The sequence below is a fragment of the Anopheles moucheti genome, chromosome X (genome assembly GCF_943734755.1).
Source record: "Anopheles moucheti chromosome X, idAnoMoucSN_F20_07, whole genome shotgun sequence".
NCBI classification, from domain to species: domain Eukaryota; kingdom Metazoa; phylum Arthropoda; class Insecta; order Diptera; family Culicidae; genus Anopheles; species Anopheles moucheti.
Window position 1 is genome coordinate 15,356,996 of NC_069142.1, and position 18,794 is coordinate 15,375,789.

Genomic DNA, 18,794 nt, shown 5'->3' on the forward strand with positions numbered 1-18,794 from the left:
CGATTGATACGGTTTTGCACATTTTTGGTGTGTGGTGACAATCGTTCGCACCCTACCACTTCTTCTGTGATTGGAACACCTCGCATTACACACATACACCAGCTATACAGAGACATTGCGCGCCTAACAAATATTGAGGTATAGCTGCGAGACGAGATGCGCGTTTGTTAGATGACCTTACCACGCTGAACGCGACAAATTGGTTCGTGTGCACCACTACTTTTCTAGCGCCCCAGCACGATATCTGGATGCCGGCATGTGCTAGTGGGGCTGTCGAAAAGCGCCAAACCGTGTGTGCAGACGCTTCTCCTGCGGTGTGTCCAAACCCCATTCTGGTTCCGTCTCGTTTACTCAGCTTGTCCCGTAAATGCAGAGCTACGTGGATTTTTTTTTACGTATCCCGGTACTCCTGAAACACATGGATGAGCAGCAGCACTGATACAGGACGATTGGTTGCTGTTCCGGCGAGTCGCGGGTACAAAGATACCGAGAGCCTCGGCTCGCTGCGTTGGCTCCGGTAGCTTTGCGCAAGGCAGTGCCGCGGCACTTCGCGAGTGATCCAGTCTTCGTACGGTTGTGGTAGCGTGTGAGTACGTGCGCGGGCGGCCCCATTGGCGCGTTAGGACGTCATGGCGTGAGCAACAGGAAGTTGCGAAAGGTGTTTGTTTTTTCGAACGTGCAGGCGGAATTGACGTACCTCCTCCGATATTAGATGGTTCAGTCAAAACGGTCCCAACGGTGTGGTATAACTTTTAGAGTGATATTCAAATTCAAGGCAGATAACGAGGTGATCCGAACGAACGTGCACCACGGTGCTGTGGCACCGATTGTCCCCTCAACAAAACCCCATCGATGACGTGCGACGACACACCGACGGAAGCATCTAACCAATCAAACTTACACGGACAAGTGTGCCCAAAGTTCAATTCAGAGTACAGATCAAATCCTTCCTAGATCATGGTAAGTATCACGCTATATATATATATATGAACATAGTAAAGCCTTCGCCTAGCAGGTATTACTATACAAACCCGTCTTCAGATTAAACACATGTATACCCACTGTTGGAACCGTGATCATGAGGATGAGGCCATTTCCGACCCCGAAGTGAGAACCCAATTGGGCGCATTGGGAAATTATCGGCCATCGATCATGCGGGGTGCAGTGCGGTGATTCACTGGATCACCATTCCACCCATTGCAACACAGATCTGAGGTGCGCAAGGTTTTTCGCCAATTCACCGAGGGGCCAGAGTTATCTAATCTCCTGCCCTACCCGTTACGGGGGCCACGCTACGAACGTGATAAGGTTTATAATCGTACATTTCGGTGTCGATATCCACCATAAGCGGCCATTGTTACCGGGCGCCCGGGGTGGGAAGTGTTTGGACGGAAGAACGATAAGGCCAAAACCGATTCATTTACGAGGATGAATAGAATGATTGAGTTTCGGACATATGAAGTACGTCGAGCATTATTCGAACTTTGCATTGTCCATTATTGTTGATTATCCTGAGAAATCCTGAGGTATGTAAGGCATTGCTTCAATATCTAGAGGATAATCAGGCTAGAAATATGTTTTTTTTTTGTTATAAATAACTTTATTGCTCACACTGGCTGTTGAAATCGACATCATCTTCATTGGACTAACCTCTGTACCTTTATCGCAACTCAGAGTCACTTTGGTGCAAACTGGAGCCCACTCGATGGTGTCTATGGCGTCTATGATATTGAATATCGTGACGCATGCGTTGAACGAGCTTATGATACAAAATAAAACAAAAAGAATTAGCTAATCAGTTTAAGTTAACGGGCCTTAACAGACACTACTGATATGTATCGACATATTCTTGGTAATAAAAGCCTTACTCACGTGTATCTATTTTGAATTTCCAAAATTTGGACAAGAAAGATTCTCTTTCATGTGGATATATACTTTATTAACTAAATATCCATGTTGCTCCACTGTTGATATCCACTCCAATGTATCCAAAACTAAGTCACTGCGTCCAATGACTGTATCTTCATCCAATCGTCGTTTCATAACCACTCAATACAACTGCTCACAGCATTCAGTTTATGTTGTTGGTTGTGCTGCTAGTGATCGAGTACATATCCTACCCAGAATGATTAAACACCTCAACAAATACCCTAACAATGATTTTCAATTTCGATTGCGATTGCCCGTGCTAGTAAAGCCGTCACTTTTACCGACGCACCGACATTGGCATCGTTTAACCTTCCGCCCGAAACGAAATTAGGAATGGCTTTCTAGCCTCCTCTCCACGTTCGGTGTCGGCGGTAAATGCGCCGAAGCGTAGTTACAGATCAACGGATCTACCGCAAGTACGAAGGACGTGGGAGTCACTGGGTAGGTTAGGTTGAAGGGAGAAGAATATAAAACACAGATTCGTCGTCATCGTTTTTAATCAATTGATTATTTTGGCGTATGCGAGGATCGAGTCTTGGGTGACTCCACTATTGGACGCATGATATGCATGGTAGGGCAATGCATTCACTGCTCCCAACATCTCGTTTGCGGAAGAAAACTAGCGTGGAAGTTAAATGATCAATAGTAAGCTGTTATCGATACACCTGTGTGCGTAACCGCGTACTGGCACCATGACCGAGACGGGAACGGTTCCCATTTCAATATCCACCCGTGTAACTGACCGTAGCGTAAACATTTATGAAACGATTTGCCTCGTCATGACTGATTGGGAGGTACTTAATTTATTCTCCCTATTTTTGCCTGATCTTTTCGTTTAATTCTCATTTTTATTGTGTCACTGCGTACACTTTATTGCACTTTGTTCTCTTTTCATTTATTTATTACTGTTACTTTATAGCTTTCCAATCGAGAGCATATTGGAAAACGTCTATATGGTCTATCTGTGTCGCATAATTTTATTAAAATATACTTTAACTCAAATACACTCAAAAAATTTGCTTGGGGGGTTTGAAAGGTTTGTTTCCCTTTCCAATAAACCCGTGCAAGGAAAGCAGGTTTTCTCTCCATATCGAGTGCCTCGGTGAAGAGAATCGGGCTCATCAAAAAGAAGCCACTATGTTTGCATGAAATTGTGTGAACACGTGACAGCGATGCTTTGCATTTGTTGCGTTTTCGCGCGCTTCCTGTCATAAAACTGAATAGCCCTACGGGTCGGACAACGTCTCGTGAAGGTTGGGAGGTATTAATCGGCGCGTTGTTTGTGTTGTGGTTCGAATCCCATTTGGAGAATCAGATCCTCTCACATTATGCTCATTCATAAAATTTATCATTGAGTTTTTTGGGGAGCTTTTTTAAATTATCATCAGAAAAAGGGCGACTAATGTATATAATAATTGATAAGTATTATTTTATAGTGGTAGTGGTGGCAATCTTTAAGCGACTAAATAATTTCCTTGCGCAGAGGATTTAAACTGTATTCAACTTACAAGTAAAGAAAGTTTAGGAAGTTCTAGTGAAGCTAAATAGGATTCATCAATTTGATTCAGATCGCATTCCTGAGTATATCGGATGGTGACTCACTCGATCCGCGAGCGCTAATAGTTCTTGGGGCTTATTCAATTATTACGTAACGCAATTATTTTTTTTTGGTAAAATTGGAGGATCATATTTGGGAGTGTTTTTAGATGCGTGCCATGAAAATAGGCATTGATGGCGCTACTAATTATAAACCTCTTCGTGCTCAGCACATAATCAGTGCGCTGCTGCGCGCACGTGCCTACGTAAGAGAGGAAGATTTCATATTATTATGATTATCGTTGTCGCTAACAAAACATTCCACACCTTCCGCGGTTAAAATTAGTTCCTGGAACAACGTCGTCGTTACGTAACTACCCACGGTAACGTATCGAGATCTGCTGTACAAAGAATTCCGAGACCAATGAGGATCATCAATACTAACACACATTCCATACCCACCTGACTAATAATTTTATAGTACATTTGCCTTAGGGTTGAGTGTTTCGCGAGTACGCGATAAGCACGCGGGACGCAGATCGAGAAGCAGGATGAGGAGGAGGGCTGGTATTAGGTCTCGGTGCAAGGGGGGAATGGGGAGAGAGGAGGGGGGCAAGGTGGGCGGAGAGTTTCAATGATATCATATGGGTTGCGCTTATCTTATCTGTCCGGTTGTAAGTTTCGGCAGCTTAGAAGCATCGAACTTCAACCAGCGTTCCCAAAAGGTGCGCATTATTGCAGAAATATTATTGTAGCACTTGCGCGCCTATGGTAATGCGTGCGGAGCGGCCGCATGCTAGAAAAGAACGGCGACATGAATGACGCTGCATCGGTTTCGGGAAAACGAAGCTTAAAAGGGTTGTGCACGAGATAAGGGTTGGGGGGGTAGATATGGGTGTGAATAGTTTGTGTGTGTTGGATCTGCCGTTGATGATAATAAAATAAGCACAACACTGGACACTTGTGTGTTTTGTCATCGCTTTCCTCGCACTCATTTCCGCTTATTCGCAAGGGTGGCATTGCATGTCGCGAGGCTTCAGAGGAAATCACCATTACTTTCACTAATACAGCGGTGACCGCTACGGGGAAACCATAGCAACGGCGACCACCGCTTGGTAAGGATCGTTCGCTCCGCAACCGGGGTGCGAGATCGTGTGCGTTCTGTGCTTGCGGATCGGTGGGTTCGTGTACGTGCGATCCTAAAGCGAGCGAGATGAAAGCAGCTAGTGTTCTCAGTGGATAAGCGGTCTCGCGTGGAGTCATTCCGTGTTTGCACACGGGCTAAGCTGGATGCGCCGTCCGCAAGTGGTGTGACTAAAACAGCGAGAGGCGTTGTGCCTCAGGGTGGGTGTTCCACTAAGTTGATATCCTTAAGAGCGCGAGTGTGTGTGTGTTTTATTTTGATTTAATTGTTTCACCTCGGATAACAGCTATTGGGTGCAAAGAATTGTGCAGTGAAACGCGCGTGTGGCCAATGAGCAAATTTTCTAGTAAGACACATACGAAGGTGTACAGTCACGCGCAACATTTAACACCGTACCAGCCACAAATAGGTCCATTGTGCCGTGGTGTAGTTGCTAATTGTCAATACACCCCCATCGTCATACAGAGTGTCCGGCTGCTATCTATTATCTGCATGCAGTACAATCAACAATCAGGTGTCACTTATCCGCCAGGCCCTACGCAGTTTTGTGCTCCGGTCCGGAAGTGTATGTAGATTGCTGATGCTATGTGCACTCCCAAGAGTACGCGCCTTTCACACGCATAATGATTCAAGGTGATGATTAGGTGATCAGTATTAAAGACAGTGATAGATGAGTATGCGCGTAACGAAACATAAAACCCCAAAACTGGATCCCCTTCAACCGAACGACTTCAGTCAGTGGACATCAATCAAAAGGAGCGCATGTGTTGCGTATCCGAAACAGTCAAACGTAAAGCCCCCTTATCTGTTCGAACACCGATCAAATATTCGGTTTGCCACCGGTCTGTAAACCCAGGTATGCCAAGTGTTGTTGCTTTAGATAGGAGTTTTGCAACAAATACGTCGTGTACATCAAGTACGTCATCCGGACCATCCTTCAGCGGCGTGGAACGCGGGAGTGCATTATGACGCCAGAATTTGAGACACTCGCAGACTCGGCGGAGAACGAGCTGGGCAATCGCCCAAGTCGTTCCTATCGTGCGATAAGTTCGCGCTGGTATGAGCTCTATTGCCGATGCAAGGTAAGGTATATTCTCGCTGGGAATCCTTTCAGAGCACCGGGATCAGTTATGATTTAAGTTTACTATAGCGTTCGGAAAAGTGAAATAAAAAGAATTGACCTGCATAGTTTTTATAGACGTATCCGTCCTCCAGGCAAAAAAAGGGGGGGAATTCCTGGAGATTGGAAATTTTCTGCACAAATGCCTTGGAGGAGAAGCGAAGATGGAGTGTAGGGAATGAGAGTGGAGATCCCGCTTGTGGTAAGAGACGTTGGTAAAACGGTACACGCATGTTATGTTTACGATCGCCTAAGATATTACGCTTTGGCACAGCGATCCTGAACACTTTCGTTAGTTCCGGTCGTGCCACAACACATTTTTATTGCTGCGTTTTTCTTGGTGTTCCTCCAGCCCATACCTCTTTGTGAACCGTTCACTTGCGTGCTCTGCTCTGTACGCAAGCCATATCGCCGTGTCATAGGCGCGTCATGCGGTAGCTCGACGGTATGTTTAAGATGCTTTTATGGATTAGTTGCGACGTCTAGGTGCGTTACCGGGCGGTGCGCAACGGACGTTTGCCGCTCCATTTTTTGCTAATTTCACTTCAGATAAGCATTTGCGCGCCGATGCTGGATAATTTTAAACATTAACAAACGTTCTCGCCCGATAACCAAAGGCAATTGACTTGGAAAAAAAGTGCATGCAACACCAGGATAGAAGAGAACATGAATTTTATGTTGCTTTTGAACGACACAAAGCGAGCAACGGAAAACAAACGGAAGAAAGTGTGCTGCTGCAAAAATATAAAAACACGCAAGTGAAGCAATATGGGTGTTATGCTGTTTAGAAGCATTGTGCAGGGAAAAGTTCAGCTGACCCACTACAGCAACCGCCGCAAATGCACCGGAAGAAGTTTTATTGGCTCTTTGCAATATTCGTTGCTCCGCATTAGACGCTTTTTAACGACTTTGGGCGAAGCGAATGAAAGCAAGCATAAAGCAAAACAATACACCAATAGTAACACGACCGGCAAGAAAGAAAAAAAAATGGCTTACCGTTCACCAGTGGGTCAGGAGCAATAAACCACCAAGTGTGGAAGCTGCAGACGACGACTTCCCATCGCTGCTTCAACCGGTTAGGTGAGGGGGCCATACATCCCATGGGGGAAGCACACCGTTGGTTGTGCCGTAAGGGATTTACGTGGGGATTGGATGGAATATGATTGGCATATGTCCCTTCAGAGCTTTGGAGAGCAGGAGGAGATGCAATTTAAGCAGTGTATTGTTGTACTACCAATATCGTTTCAATATCACTGGTGGAGTTTTATAGCATGGCCTTGTGTATATAGGGCGCACCATTTCACATCGAGTCCGCGCGAGATGGTTTAAAAGATCCAATAAAAATTCCTCGAACATCATCATAATAATAATACTGCATGCCACTCTCAATAATTAAGTAATAAAAGGAATATTTCTTTATGCTCCAAAATAGAACTCTAGAACGGCTACTGCTTATAGAACTATCACCAATTTCGATAGTTGGTCTGCAAATCACTGCAACGAAATTGGTCGATTGGTGATGAGTTCATGAAAACACATTCTAAGTAGTGCTTCACTGGACCAACTTAACCGTGAACAATAAGATCGAAAACAATGTCAAAATACTACTTTGAAACAAAAACTAGATATAGTCATTTTGCAAAGTATTTACACTGAGTTTAAGTTGCTTTATTTCAAAATATTTAGAAACTATCGATGAAAGACAACTTTTTTTTCCTAAAATGTTGAGGATTTCTGCTGCAAGTACGCTAATTCGTTAAAAATCCGAACCTTTTTTGATGTTTTCAACGCCAATGAAAATATTTAATTTTTACGGTCTGGTCGTTCTTCTTGAATAAAAGAATAATTCATTACAGGACTGGTATAAATGAATGAGTTACTTCATAGGTCAAGCAGTTAAAAATTTGGCATCACGAAATAAGATTTATTTCACCGTATGTACCATCTTAACAGATTACGCGATTTTGATTGAAACCAAGCAAATGAAGATTGTTCTTACGATTAACTAACATAAATAACCATCTTTTATAAACAAAACACCTTTAATAGAATAACAATAACAGAATGCATTTGGGAAGCTTGGAGGCTATTTGGACCTTTTTCGAAAAAATGAACTCTTGGCCCTCGTGCGATACGAGGAAAATCTATGCTCACGTTCTTTATGCACGGTAATCACGGTCGGAATGATTACCGAATGAACAACAACTGTCAGAACAGCACAGAAAATTAACACCATGCACATTTTAAAGCCAGTACGTATACAGTATACTTGACGATGCAAATTTGTATTCGAAGTTATTGAACGCGGTGTATATCGGTTTAGCGCGCGAGAATGGGCTCGTCAATGGAGATAATATTTTTACGACCTTAACGTAACGATTACAACACCACATTGCGAAAGAGCAGACGCGACAAAGTTGCTCTTTCGAAAAGTTAATCAAATACGTTCATTCCATTGGGGATGAATCACCAGTAATAAGCGAGATTATGTATAGCAGAATAAATTAATTATAGCGGCGTCGATATTCATGCGACCGGACTAGGTCCAATCTTGGGTGAAGTTCTTGTTCTTAAAAGATTACATCGATGCGCCAGCGTACTTTGGTAATGCAAGCTCCCAAACGAGCTTCTTTAGCTTTTTCGAGTGGACTGTTAACGAAAGGGGAATGTACCAACATTTGGGATCAGTGGTGATTGCGGACTTGGAAACGAAGCGTCATCTGGAAATTGATGTCTTTCTCCAGGACCTGCCCTTGGTTTAGTTAACCAGATACATGCCAATTGTACCAATTATATTGATGAAAATACGGACAGTCTGAACAAAAACATTGTTAATGCAGTATCATATGCAGAATCGTATAGATCGTTCTATACGAAGAAGAAGGTTATAAACCCACTTTAAATTAATAACAACGACTAAAAAAGTTAGCCTGGCGTGGGTTGTAAATTAGGCAGTATGTATGTTTCTATGTACATACTAGGCAGTATGTATGTTTCTTTATGCATTTATTTCCCACATCCATGGATCATTTTTGATTTCACATCTCTTTTAACGCCGTCTATGATTCTCTCGCCAACAATATATTTTTCCATGTATACTATGGATTTACCAAATGGAAGTTTTTTGACGTATTGACGTATTGACGTCCACAGACGCGCTATTCAAGAATGTTTTTAATTGTTTAATTGTCAAAAAGATTTAAATTTTGGTAGGTGATACAGGGTGAATGGTTTCTTAAACAACAAAACTGGTACCAAACCCTATTCGAGCCGTACCCCCGTACGCAGCACTCACTACTTCTTCTTCTATCGGCACAACAATCTTAAGAGGTCTGGGCCTGCCATTTCTGGCTCTCTGCGTCTTTGTTTACCCCTAGCTGAATATTCAGTTCAAAGTATGGGGGATTGGTCCTGGATGGGGATTTTGGTCCCGGTCCGTTCCTGTGAAGACCGGCGTCGCTACCAACAAGCCACCGGGCCGCCCCAACGCTTCCAAATCACGGAAGACCAGAAATGGTCATTGAATACACGAAAATAGCAGCATAGAAAATAATACCATGTTTTACAGCAACTTATAAAGTTGTTAAAGAAGCTGTTTTACTGTTTCATTCGATGTTTTTTACTAACAGAAATGCGAGAGTGTTTCAAGAGCATATGCTGTTGTTGTGCTTTGTTGTTTACTTTTTAAATAGAGAAAAAATTATCAAACCAGGCAACCAGAAGTCTGAACACGCAGAATTTGGTGGACTAAAGTCCCAATGGCTAAAACGCCATTAAATGCAAATAGAAAAGTTCTTTTGAATGAAAATCTCGGTAAAATCATAGGCAACAATCGTCAGTTCAAATCACATCAGCCAATAGAACTACCTTCCATCATCTTCATGATCATTGCACTTTAACGGATATTTCGGGTTTGCGATTACAGAATTGTTGCCGTCCATGTTTGGAGTTTTTACGAGACAAGAAGAGTTTTGATCGTCTGTGCTTCAATAATCCATTACACATACTGAGCGGAAAATCAAGAAATGCAGGCCTGCTAATTCTGGGCTTTTTTAACTTGATTTACCCGTAATCTGGATAGTTGTTCCTGGATTGGCCCGTATGTAATTTTGTACCGGTCCTGTCGAATTGCGCCGCTACCAAATACACTACCAGGCACACCCGATTAAATGGCACCATATGAAATGTGGTGCCTGTTACTGGAAAGCCATGACTCAAATATACTGTATGTGAGGAAAAAGTCAGAAAAAACTTGGGTAATCAGTGGTACATGAATGTGAATGCCTACTAGACTTAAGGCATATACAATCTGTTGCAGTTTTCTAATTGTGAAAGACATCGACTTTCGAAGAAATTATGTGCGGTGCCCTCGACAAGCAGGAATGCATAGTAAGCAACAAGGAGTATAATCTGACGCAAGATTGTTAAGAACTGCTTCTTCTTCTTGGCCCGCTCACAGTTGAGCACGTCGTGCTGACATGGCCAGGTCACCAATCCGTTTCCAGGAAACTCGGTCCAAGGCTGCATTCCTCCACCCCCGGCTGCACCCGATCTCCGACAGGTCTTGCTCCACTTGATCCAGCCAATGAACTCGCTGCGCTCCTCTGCGCCTCGTGCCGAACGGGTCACTGGCGAGCACCTTTCTGGTGGGGCATGAGTCCGGCATCCTCATCCCGTGCTCCAGCCATCGTATCCTTCCGGCCTTAGCCACCGTTAGGATGTCTGCTCCGCCAAACAGCTCAGCTAGCTCGTGGTTCATTCTCCTTCTCCACACTCCCTGCTCAAAGATACCGCCAAAGATAGTCCGTAGCACCCGCCGCTCGAAAATGGCGAGAGCGTTGGCGTCCTCCGCCCGTATTGTCTATGACTCATGGCCATAGAGGACTACCGGACGTATCAGTGTGCGATATATCGTTCATTTCGTGTGTTCCTGGAGCCTTCTGGATCGCAGGAGTTAGTGGAGCCCGTAGTATGCACGATTTCCCTGAACAATGCGCCTACGGATTTCGCTGCTTACGTTGTTGTCCGAAGTTACGATCGTGCCAAGGTAGCAGTACTCCTCTACCACCTCGAGATCGTCACCGTCAACTGATATTCTGCTTCCGAGTCGGGTTCTATCACGATCAGAGCCCCCGGCCAGCAGGTACTTTGTCTTCGTCGCATTGATCCTCAATCCAATCCTAGCGGCCTCGCGTTTCAGTCGGGTGTACGCCTTGCACACCCCCGCAGATGTCCGTCCGATGTTGTCGATATCATCCGCGAAGCCTAGGAATTGGAGAGATCGGGTAAAAATCGTGCCCCTGATGTCGAAGCCCGCGCTTCGCATGACACCTTCCAGAGCGATGTTGAACAGCAAACAGGAGAGTCCGTCACCTTGCCTCAGACCCCGGTGAGATTCGAACGATTCCGACAGCATGTTCGCCACCCTCACCTTGCACTGCACCCCATCCATAGTGGCCCTCAACAGCCGTACTAGCTTCCCAGGGAATCCGTACTGCTGCATGGTGTTCCATAGGCCGCCTTGAAGTCTATGAACAGGTGGTGCGTAGGGATCTGGTGCTCTCGGCACTTCTGGAGGATCTGCCGAAGAGTAAAGATTTGGTCGGTGGTCGATTTGCCTCCAACAAACCCAGCCTGGTAGTTTCCGACGAAATCTGTAGCAAGGGGCGCAAGTCTGCAGAAGAGTATGCGGGACAGGATCTTATAGGCGGCATTAAGGACTGTGATGGCTCGGAAGTTAGCACAGTCTAATCTGTCGCCCTTTTTGTAGACTGGATGTATGACACCCAGTTTCCACTCGTCCGGTAGTTCTTCCTGGTCCTGGTGAAGAACTGGTTAAGTGTAATTTGGAGTACTCATGTTAAAATGATATGATGCATATGGGCATCGCAGTCTAGGTGGGAGCTGAACGCAAACAGGACGTGTCGTATATTTTTACGTACATTTCATTCGTGATAACTGACCCAGGTTCGGATCTTATCAACTACAATGATCAATTATATAAAACACGACGCTAGATGTCCAGATCATACGAATGGCTATAACAGACTAGGAGACGAACGTAGGCACTAAGGCTCAAGGTCTGTTAAAACCTAAAACGACAACAAAAGCCTTGGAATGGCTTTGCCTTGGAACTTGGACTTGGAATATGCTTTGCCAAATAGTTTTTTTTATGAACGCCAAAGTGGCTCGAGGTGAGAAATTTGAGTTATTAAACTAAATAAAATAAAATTAACAACTTCCACCAATTGGGAAGAAAACCTCTTTTTAAACATCTTTGAGTTTGCGTACATAACGGAATTCTGTTGCATAGCCCTGTAACCGGGCCGATTAGCTAGTTTTTTTTTCTAAAACAAGGAAGAGGGGAGGTCAACGAAATGTTACATTATGAATAGAAGGTGTCCAGTGTTACATTTTGTTACCATAAGGGGTGAGGGGGTCAAAAATTGACAATTTTAGCGTCACGTAATAATTGAATGAGCCCTAACGGATGAGAGCCAAATTTTACTAACAGGTGGGCTGATAATTGTTTGGCTTAAACACTTTGTTTTGGCCAAATTATTTTTTTGTATTCAACATACGTCCCTTCAAGGGCGATACACCGATTTTAGCGGTCTTTAAATTATTCGATACCCTTTTTGTAGTAGTATTTGTCCTTTGCCTCAAAAAGGGCCTCAACACCTCTAAGGGGCGAACACCTCTTTATCCGACGAAATTTCTTCTCAGAGGACATCCTTTTGGGGTCTGAGAAATGGAGTTAGTCACTGGGAGCCAGATCTACGAAATATGGTGGGTGGCGAATTTAGGCATTTCGTGGCCTAATACATGAATTTCTGCCATTGTTTTCACTGATTTGTGGCACGATGCGTTGTCTTGATGAAACAATACATTTTTTCTTCAAATGTGGCCGTTTTTTGGCGATTTCGTCCTTCAAACGCTCCAATAATTTGATATAGTAGTCGCTTTTAATGGTCTTACCTTTCTCAAGATAATCGATGAAGATAATTCCTTCCGAATCCCAAAAAAACTGGGGTCATAACCTTGCCAGCTGATTGTTGCGTTTTCCCCCGCTTTGGAGCAAGTTCATCGCGTCTAGTCCACTCGGATGACTGTCTATTGGACTTTGGAGTGAAGTGGAGAAGCCAAGACTCATCCATGGTAACATATTGACTTAAAAACTCGGATTTATTTCGCTCAAACAGCTCCAAACACTGCTCCGAACCATCAAAGGGGTTGTTGTTTTTGGTCAAATGTGAGTTCGCGCGGCAGCCATTTTGCACAGAGCTATCTCATATCCAAATACTCGTGAACGATATGTCCAACACGTTCCCTAGACATCTTTAGGGAGTCAGCTGTCTCGATCAACTTCACATTATGGGTGTTCTTAATAATTTTGTGATTTTTTTAATGTTTTCGTCAGTAACCACCTCTTTTGGGCGTCCACTGTGTTCACCACCTTCAGTGCTCATTTTACCACTTTTAAATTTAGCATACCAATATCTGATGGTTGATTTTGGTAAACCAGTGTCCAAAGACTCGTCATCAAGCCAATTTTTGGCTTTAACTATATGTTTCCCCTTCAAAATCTAATATTTTATCATCACGCGAAATTCCTTCTTTTCCATGATTATTCAAAGCACAAAAGTTGCGTCACACAAAATGCTCTATCTCATTAGGTTATGGCCCCAGTGCTGTCAAATTTGGACAGAATTCGTTTGAAGGTTGGTACAAACGAAATATGATATGGATAAAAATCTTTTAGCGCGATATATGTGTTAGGCCAAACAATTATCAGCACACCTGTTATGTCAGACAAACGAACCAAAGGATTTGTTCCGTTCGTTCAGTTCTTCACAACGAACGCACCTGTTCGCTCAAGTTCATACAAAGCAAATGATTTCCCCAACCCTAGTAGTCCCGCAGAGTCGGTGTTTTGCAAATATCGACAGTAATTGTTTAACACGGACTTCCTTCCATAGGGTAACCGCGTGTCACAGGAATCGGAGTCGCTGAGCGTGAAGGTGGGTTGCGACGTACAGGAGGAGAAGCAGTCGGGCGAGACGAATCGCATCAAGTCGACCAAATATACGCTGCTTACCTTCCTGCCGCTCAACCTGTTTGAGCAGTTTCGGCGTATCGCTAACCTGTACTTCCTTTTCATGACCGTCATATCGATAGTGATAGGTAAGTGATAAGCCGTACTCTGGTACCGTCGTTGCTTAGTACATTCTCTCCGGGACCCTTCCACATAAACAGATAGTCCGGTCTCGCCGATGACGTCGCTGGTGCCGCTAGTGTTTGTGATAGCGGTTACGGCGGCGAAGCAAGGTTACGAAAGCTTTCTGCGCTATCGGGCGGATAATATGGTAAACTTCTCGCCGGTGACGGTGATTCGGGGCGGGGAAACGATAGACATCCGGTGCCAGGACATTCACTGCGGTGACATTGTGCTGATGTCGCGGGACTGCGACATACCGTGCGATATCGTGCTGCTGCAGAGTTCTGACGAGCATGGCCGATGTTACGTGACCACCGCCAACCTGGACGGTGAGACGAACCTGAAAACCATGGCTGCGCCGAAGGGTGTGCCGTGTGTGCCGCCGGAACGGCTCCACACGGTTGGGCGGATCGAGTACGAGCGACCCCATACCGATCTGTACAGCTTCAATGGGCGCATCGAACTGGCGGATATGCATGTGACCGGTGGTGAGCACAGTGTCCTCCCGCTGGCAGCCGAAAATCTGCTACTGCGGGGCAGTCGCATCCGCAACACCGAGTGGGCAATCGGCTGTGCCGTGTATACGGGGCAGCAGACAAAGCTGGCACTGAACAGCCGCATGACCACGAGCAAGATGAGCTCCAGCGAGCGATACGTCAACAAGTATCTGGTATTCTTTCTGGTGCTGTTGGTCGTCATCGTCACGGTGAGCTACTTTCTCAAGCGGTACAACGATGAGTATCGGATGGAGCACAACATTTACCTTGGGGAGATACTGTCGAACTATCGCGTATCGCAGTTTCTGCAGGATTACTTCTCATTTCTTATACTGTTCAACTATCTGATACCGATCTCACTGTACGTAACGATCGAGATGGCCAAGTTTCTCGGCGGCTTCTATCTCGAGTGGGATCCGGACCTGTACGATGAGGAGACGGACCAGCAGTGCATCGTCAACACCTCGGACATCAACGAAGAGCTCGGCCAGGTGTCGTTGCTATTCTCCGACAAAACTGGGACGCTCACGAAGAACATTATGATATTCCAACAGTGCTCAATCAACGGGCGCCAGTATGAGCAGAAAGGGCGTCGCCTGCAAGAGGTCGGTCGGCAACAGGCATTCAAAATCAACGAGCTATCGGTGAGTAGTGGCGAGAATAGAGGTTGTCCGTGAAGGAACGGCTAACATTTCAGACGGGTTTTGTTGTTTTCTTTTATTTAACTGCTTTCAGAGCCAGGTGTATGATTTCTTCCAAGCGTTAGCCGTGTGCCACACGGTACAGGTAGCCGGTGACTACACAAAGGAAGCGGAAGAAGAAAGAACAAACGAACCGATAAAGGAAGAAAGAAGTGACGTGCTGCTGGAGGAATCGTTGACCACCGGAGATACAGCCGCTGATGCAGCATCGGTATCAACTGCACCCGTATCGGATAGCCAACAGGTCGGAAGTACTACCTTCAATGGGAGCACTCAGGCGAGGCTAACACCGACTGCATCGCGTCCCCAGAGCCTGTACGAGACACAGGAAACTAGTTTCATGGTGCAGCAGAACCATTTCGGCAGCAACGGTAACCTGCAACTGCCGGAGATGCAGCCCGAGTTGAAGCGCACCATATCGGCGTACGAGGAGAAACCGGCCATGCCGCCGTTCGGCGATACGTTGCAGCTTGGCCACCGGCGCACCCAGTCCCACGTACCGTTCGGTGTGAATCGTCCAAAGAGTTACCTGATAGCCGTTACCGGTACCGGTTCGGCACCCCGACCGGGGGTGACGTTGCGCCGTAACCGTGGCTCCTATCTGTCCCGCTCGAACCGGGAGTCGTACGCAGCGCCGGCGTATAACGAATCCGCGCTAATACAGCGACAGGAGTCGCATCTGCGGCAGCGTGAAGTCGATTCATTCATACGGTAAGCCCCAAAACACCAGGCGTCTCCATTAGCAGCAGTGACAATCGTTCCTTCGTGTGCTTTATTGTTGCAGCAAGATGGACTACCAAGCATCGAGCCCGGACGAGAAAGCGTTGGTGGAGGCGTGTGCACGCATGGGTTTGGTGTACGTCGGTGAGGATGGGGACAGGATGCAGATCAAGTTGCGCCGGTCGTGCGTGCGCCCCAACGCGCGGTCGCGGCTCGGTGAGATACCGGACGAGGAGCTGGTACAGTACGAGCGGCTGGCGGTGCTGGAATTTACCTCCGACCGGAAGCGAATGAGCATCATCGTGCGGGACACGTACGGCCAGATCTGGCTGTACACCAAGGGTGCCGAAAGTCACGTCTTGCCACTGTGCGCCGACTCGCCGCTCATCGAGACGACCCAGCGCCATATTGATGAGTTCGCGAGGCTAGGTTTGCGTACGCTCGCTGTTGCCCGACGGCGACTGTCGGAACAGGAGTTCCGCACGTTCAGTGATGAGCTGATAGAGGCCGGTAGTTCGCTGGTCGATCGGGTAGAACTGGTAGCCGCATGCCAGAACCGCATCGAGCGGAATTTGGAGCTGCTCGGTGCAACGGCCGTAGAGGATGCCTTGCAGGACGATGTGCAGAGTACGCTGCAGGCGCTCGGGCAGGCCGGCATCCGCGTATGGGTACTGACCGGTGACAAGGTGGAGACTGCACTGAACATTGCCGTGAGCTGCGGCCACATACCGGACGGTGCGGCCCGATACTTTATCACCGACTGTCGCACGCCGGAGCAATTGCAGCAGCATCTCGACACGCTGGCGCTGGAGATGTTCCGGGAGCGTGACAAACCCTTTTCGCTTCTGATCGACGGTGCCAGCCTGGCGATCGCACTCGAATCCCACAGTGAGCAGTTCCGTGACATCAGTGAACGGTGTCGTGCGGTACTGTGCTGTCGGTTGAGCCCGCTGCAGAAGTGTAAAGTGGTGCAGCTCATGAAGACGGCAGAAAGTGCACCGGTAACGGCAGCTATCGGCGACGGTGCCAATGACGTGTCGATGATCCAGGAGGCACACGTCGGTCTGGGCATTGTTGGCCGCGAAGGTCGGCAGGCAGCACGGTGTGCCGATTACGCGTTTGCAAAGTTCTGCATGCTGAAGAAGCTGTTGCTGGTGCACGGCCACTACTTCAGCACGCGGCTTGCCGTGCTGGTGCTGTACTTCTTCTACAAAAACCTCGTGTTCATGGGCATACAGCTGTACTTCCAGATACACAGTCTCTTCTCCAACCAATCGGTGTACGATTCGGTGTTTCTCACCCTCTACAACGTTGTGTACACCGCCATACCGGTGCTGGTGTTGGCACTTACCGAAAAACCCTACCAAGAGCAGACACTACTTAAGTGAGTATATCGCACACAGCCGGTCTATTGGTGGCCGCCTAATAATAATAAGGCTTGTTTTTATCTCGTCTAACCCCCATATAGAATGCCCTCGCTTTATCAGAAGGTGGCAGGAAATAAGCAATACGCGTGGAAATACTTTATCGGCTGGATGGTACTCGGTATCTATCACTTCTCGATCATCTATTTCTTCACGTACGCTGAGTTTATCGAAAATCCGGCAGTGTACGCGTATTGGCCGGCTACGGTTAGCTTCCCGTGCTTCGGCACCATACTCATACACAACGTGGTTGTGCTCGTCAATCTGAAGCTGCTGATTGAATCGATCTATAAATCGTATGTTTTTATCTCCACCGTCCTGCTGTCAATCTTTGCCTTCATGGGGTCCACCTTTGTGTATAACGTGCTGCACATGTAAGTATCAACTTACATTGAGGTTTGTACAAAAAAACATCATCAAGTACGATTCAGTACGATTTCATTTCAGTACGAAGAAAGATTCATTATGCAAAACATTAATAGGCAATTATTTCTGATCCAGTAGATCTAAAAAGTCTAAAATCTATTCCACAACTATCTCACTATACGTTTTATTGCGATTGAACCTATTATACTCCAGCGTACACAAATATATCGTTATATTAAAGCCTCTAACTTTGTTTCTAAGCGTAACTTAGCTTATTTTAGCTGATTTCAGTTGATAATTTAAGAGTGACTTTTGTCGCCATCCCCATAACAAGCACAAGAAGAGAGCGAAAAGTGATTGCAACGATCTTATACTAACCTGTCTTGATTACTTTAATTTTAGCAACTACGACCAATCCATGTTGCATGTCTACAACAACTTGCTGTCGTCGTTGACGTTCTGGGCACTCAGCATTGTGATACTGATAGCGGCCTTTCTGCCGGACATGACGATGCTTGCGATACGGGCAATGGAGATCAAGCTCGGGCACATCTTTCCGGGCGGTGCCAAATACAGGCGTGCACTATTCCAGAAGCGTTCGGAACGGCTGCAATCAACGGATCTTTAAAACAAGCCCGTGGCCTTCCAGGTGAAACAACCACACGTGATGACTGCTTTATCTTTTCATGACCGTTCCGTCTAGGGTGACGTATCCTGTGCGGGACTCGATGCCATAGATATCCTCTTCGTAGCACATAAAGTACAGGTTAGGGGTTTTGGTTGTCGTTTAGCCAAACCGTATTAGATTTCCCTGTCAATACATTATGCATTACTAGTTCAGTTCAGTTCGGCCGTTAGCTTAGTGAAACCTAGCTTCATACGTCGCGTGTAGTGTGTAAATTATTTTACCCAACTTTTGGAACCTATTTATTGTATAAGCGTTAGCGTTATAAGCAGTTAGAACGTTACACAGTTAAGAAGTATTATCCGTGTAACGCATAGACGATTGCCGTCAAAGCAGGTGAGAACGACAATATTTGATTGTAGAAATTCAGCTTCAGATGTGATGGTAAACTATTACTATAGTAGCATATATATAAAAATATTGGCGTTTGGGCCATGTTTGTTGAAAAGTGAAT

The 18,794-nt window shown here is 46.0% G+C and overlaps 1 protein-coding gene across 1 annotated transcript; it reads left to right on the forward strand.

Annotated features, from left to right (window-relative positions):
• Positions 1–5,574: 5,574 nt before the first annotated feature.
• LOC128307156 (phospholipid-transporting ATPase IF) lies at positions 5,575–18,346 on the forward strand. The gene is made up of 7 exons (XM_053044893.1): positions 5,575–5,691; positions 13,709–13,913; positions 13,986–15,088; positions 15,180–15,856; positions 15,930–17,249; positions 17,334–17,663; positions 18,058–18,346. The coding sequence occupies exons 1-7, from the start codon at positions 5,575–5,577 to the stop codon at positions 18,281–18,283; spliced, it is 3,978 nt and encodes a 1,325-aa protein (XP_052900853.1). The 3' UTR covers positions 18,284–18,346.
• Positions 18,347–18,794: the final 448 nt, after the last annotated feature.

What these genes read in the sequence shown, in the direction of transcription:
- LOC128307156 (XM_053044893.1), top strand. Translation starts at nt 5,575, where the DNA reads ATGACGCCAGAATTTGAGACACTCGCAGACTCGGCGGAGAACGAGCTG. An exon ending in CGTCATATCGATAGTGATAG is followed by an intron (nt 13,914 to 13,985) that starts GTAAGTGATAAG and finishes CCACATAAACAG; the next exon opens with ATAGTCCGGTCTCGCCGATG. An exon ending in GAAGTCGATTCATTCATACG is followed by an intron (nt 15,857 to 15,929) that starts GTAAGCCCCAAA and finishes TTATTGTTGCAG; the next exon opens with CAAGATGGACTACCAAGCAT.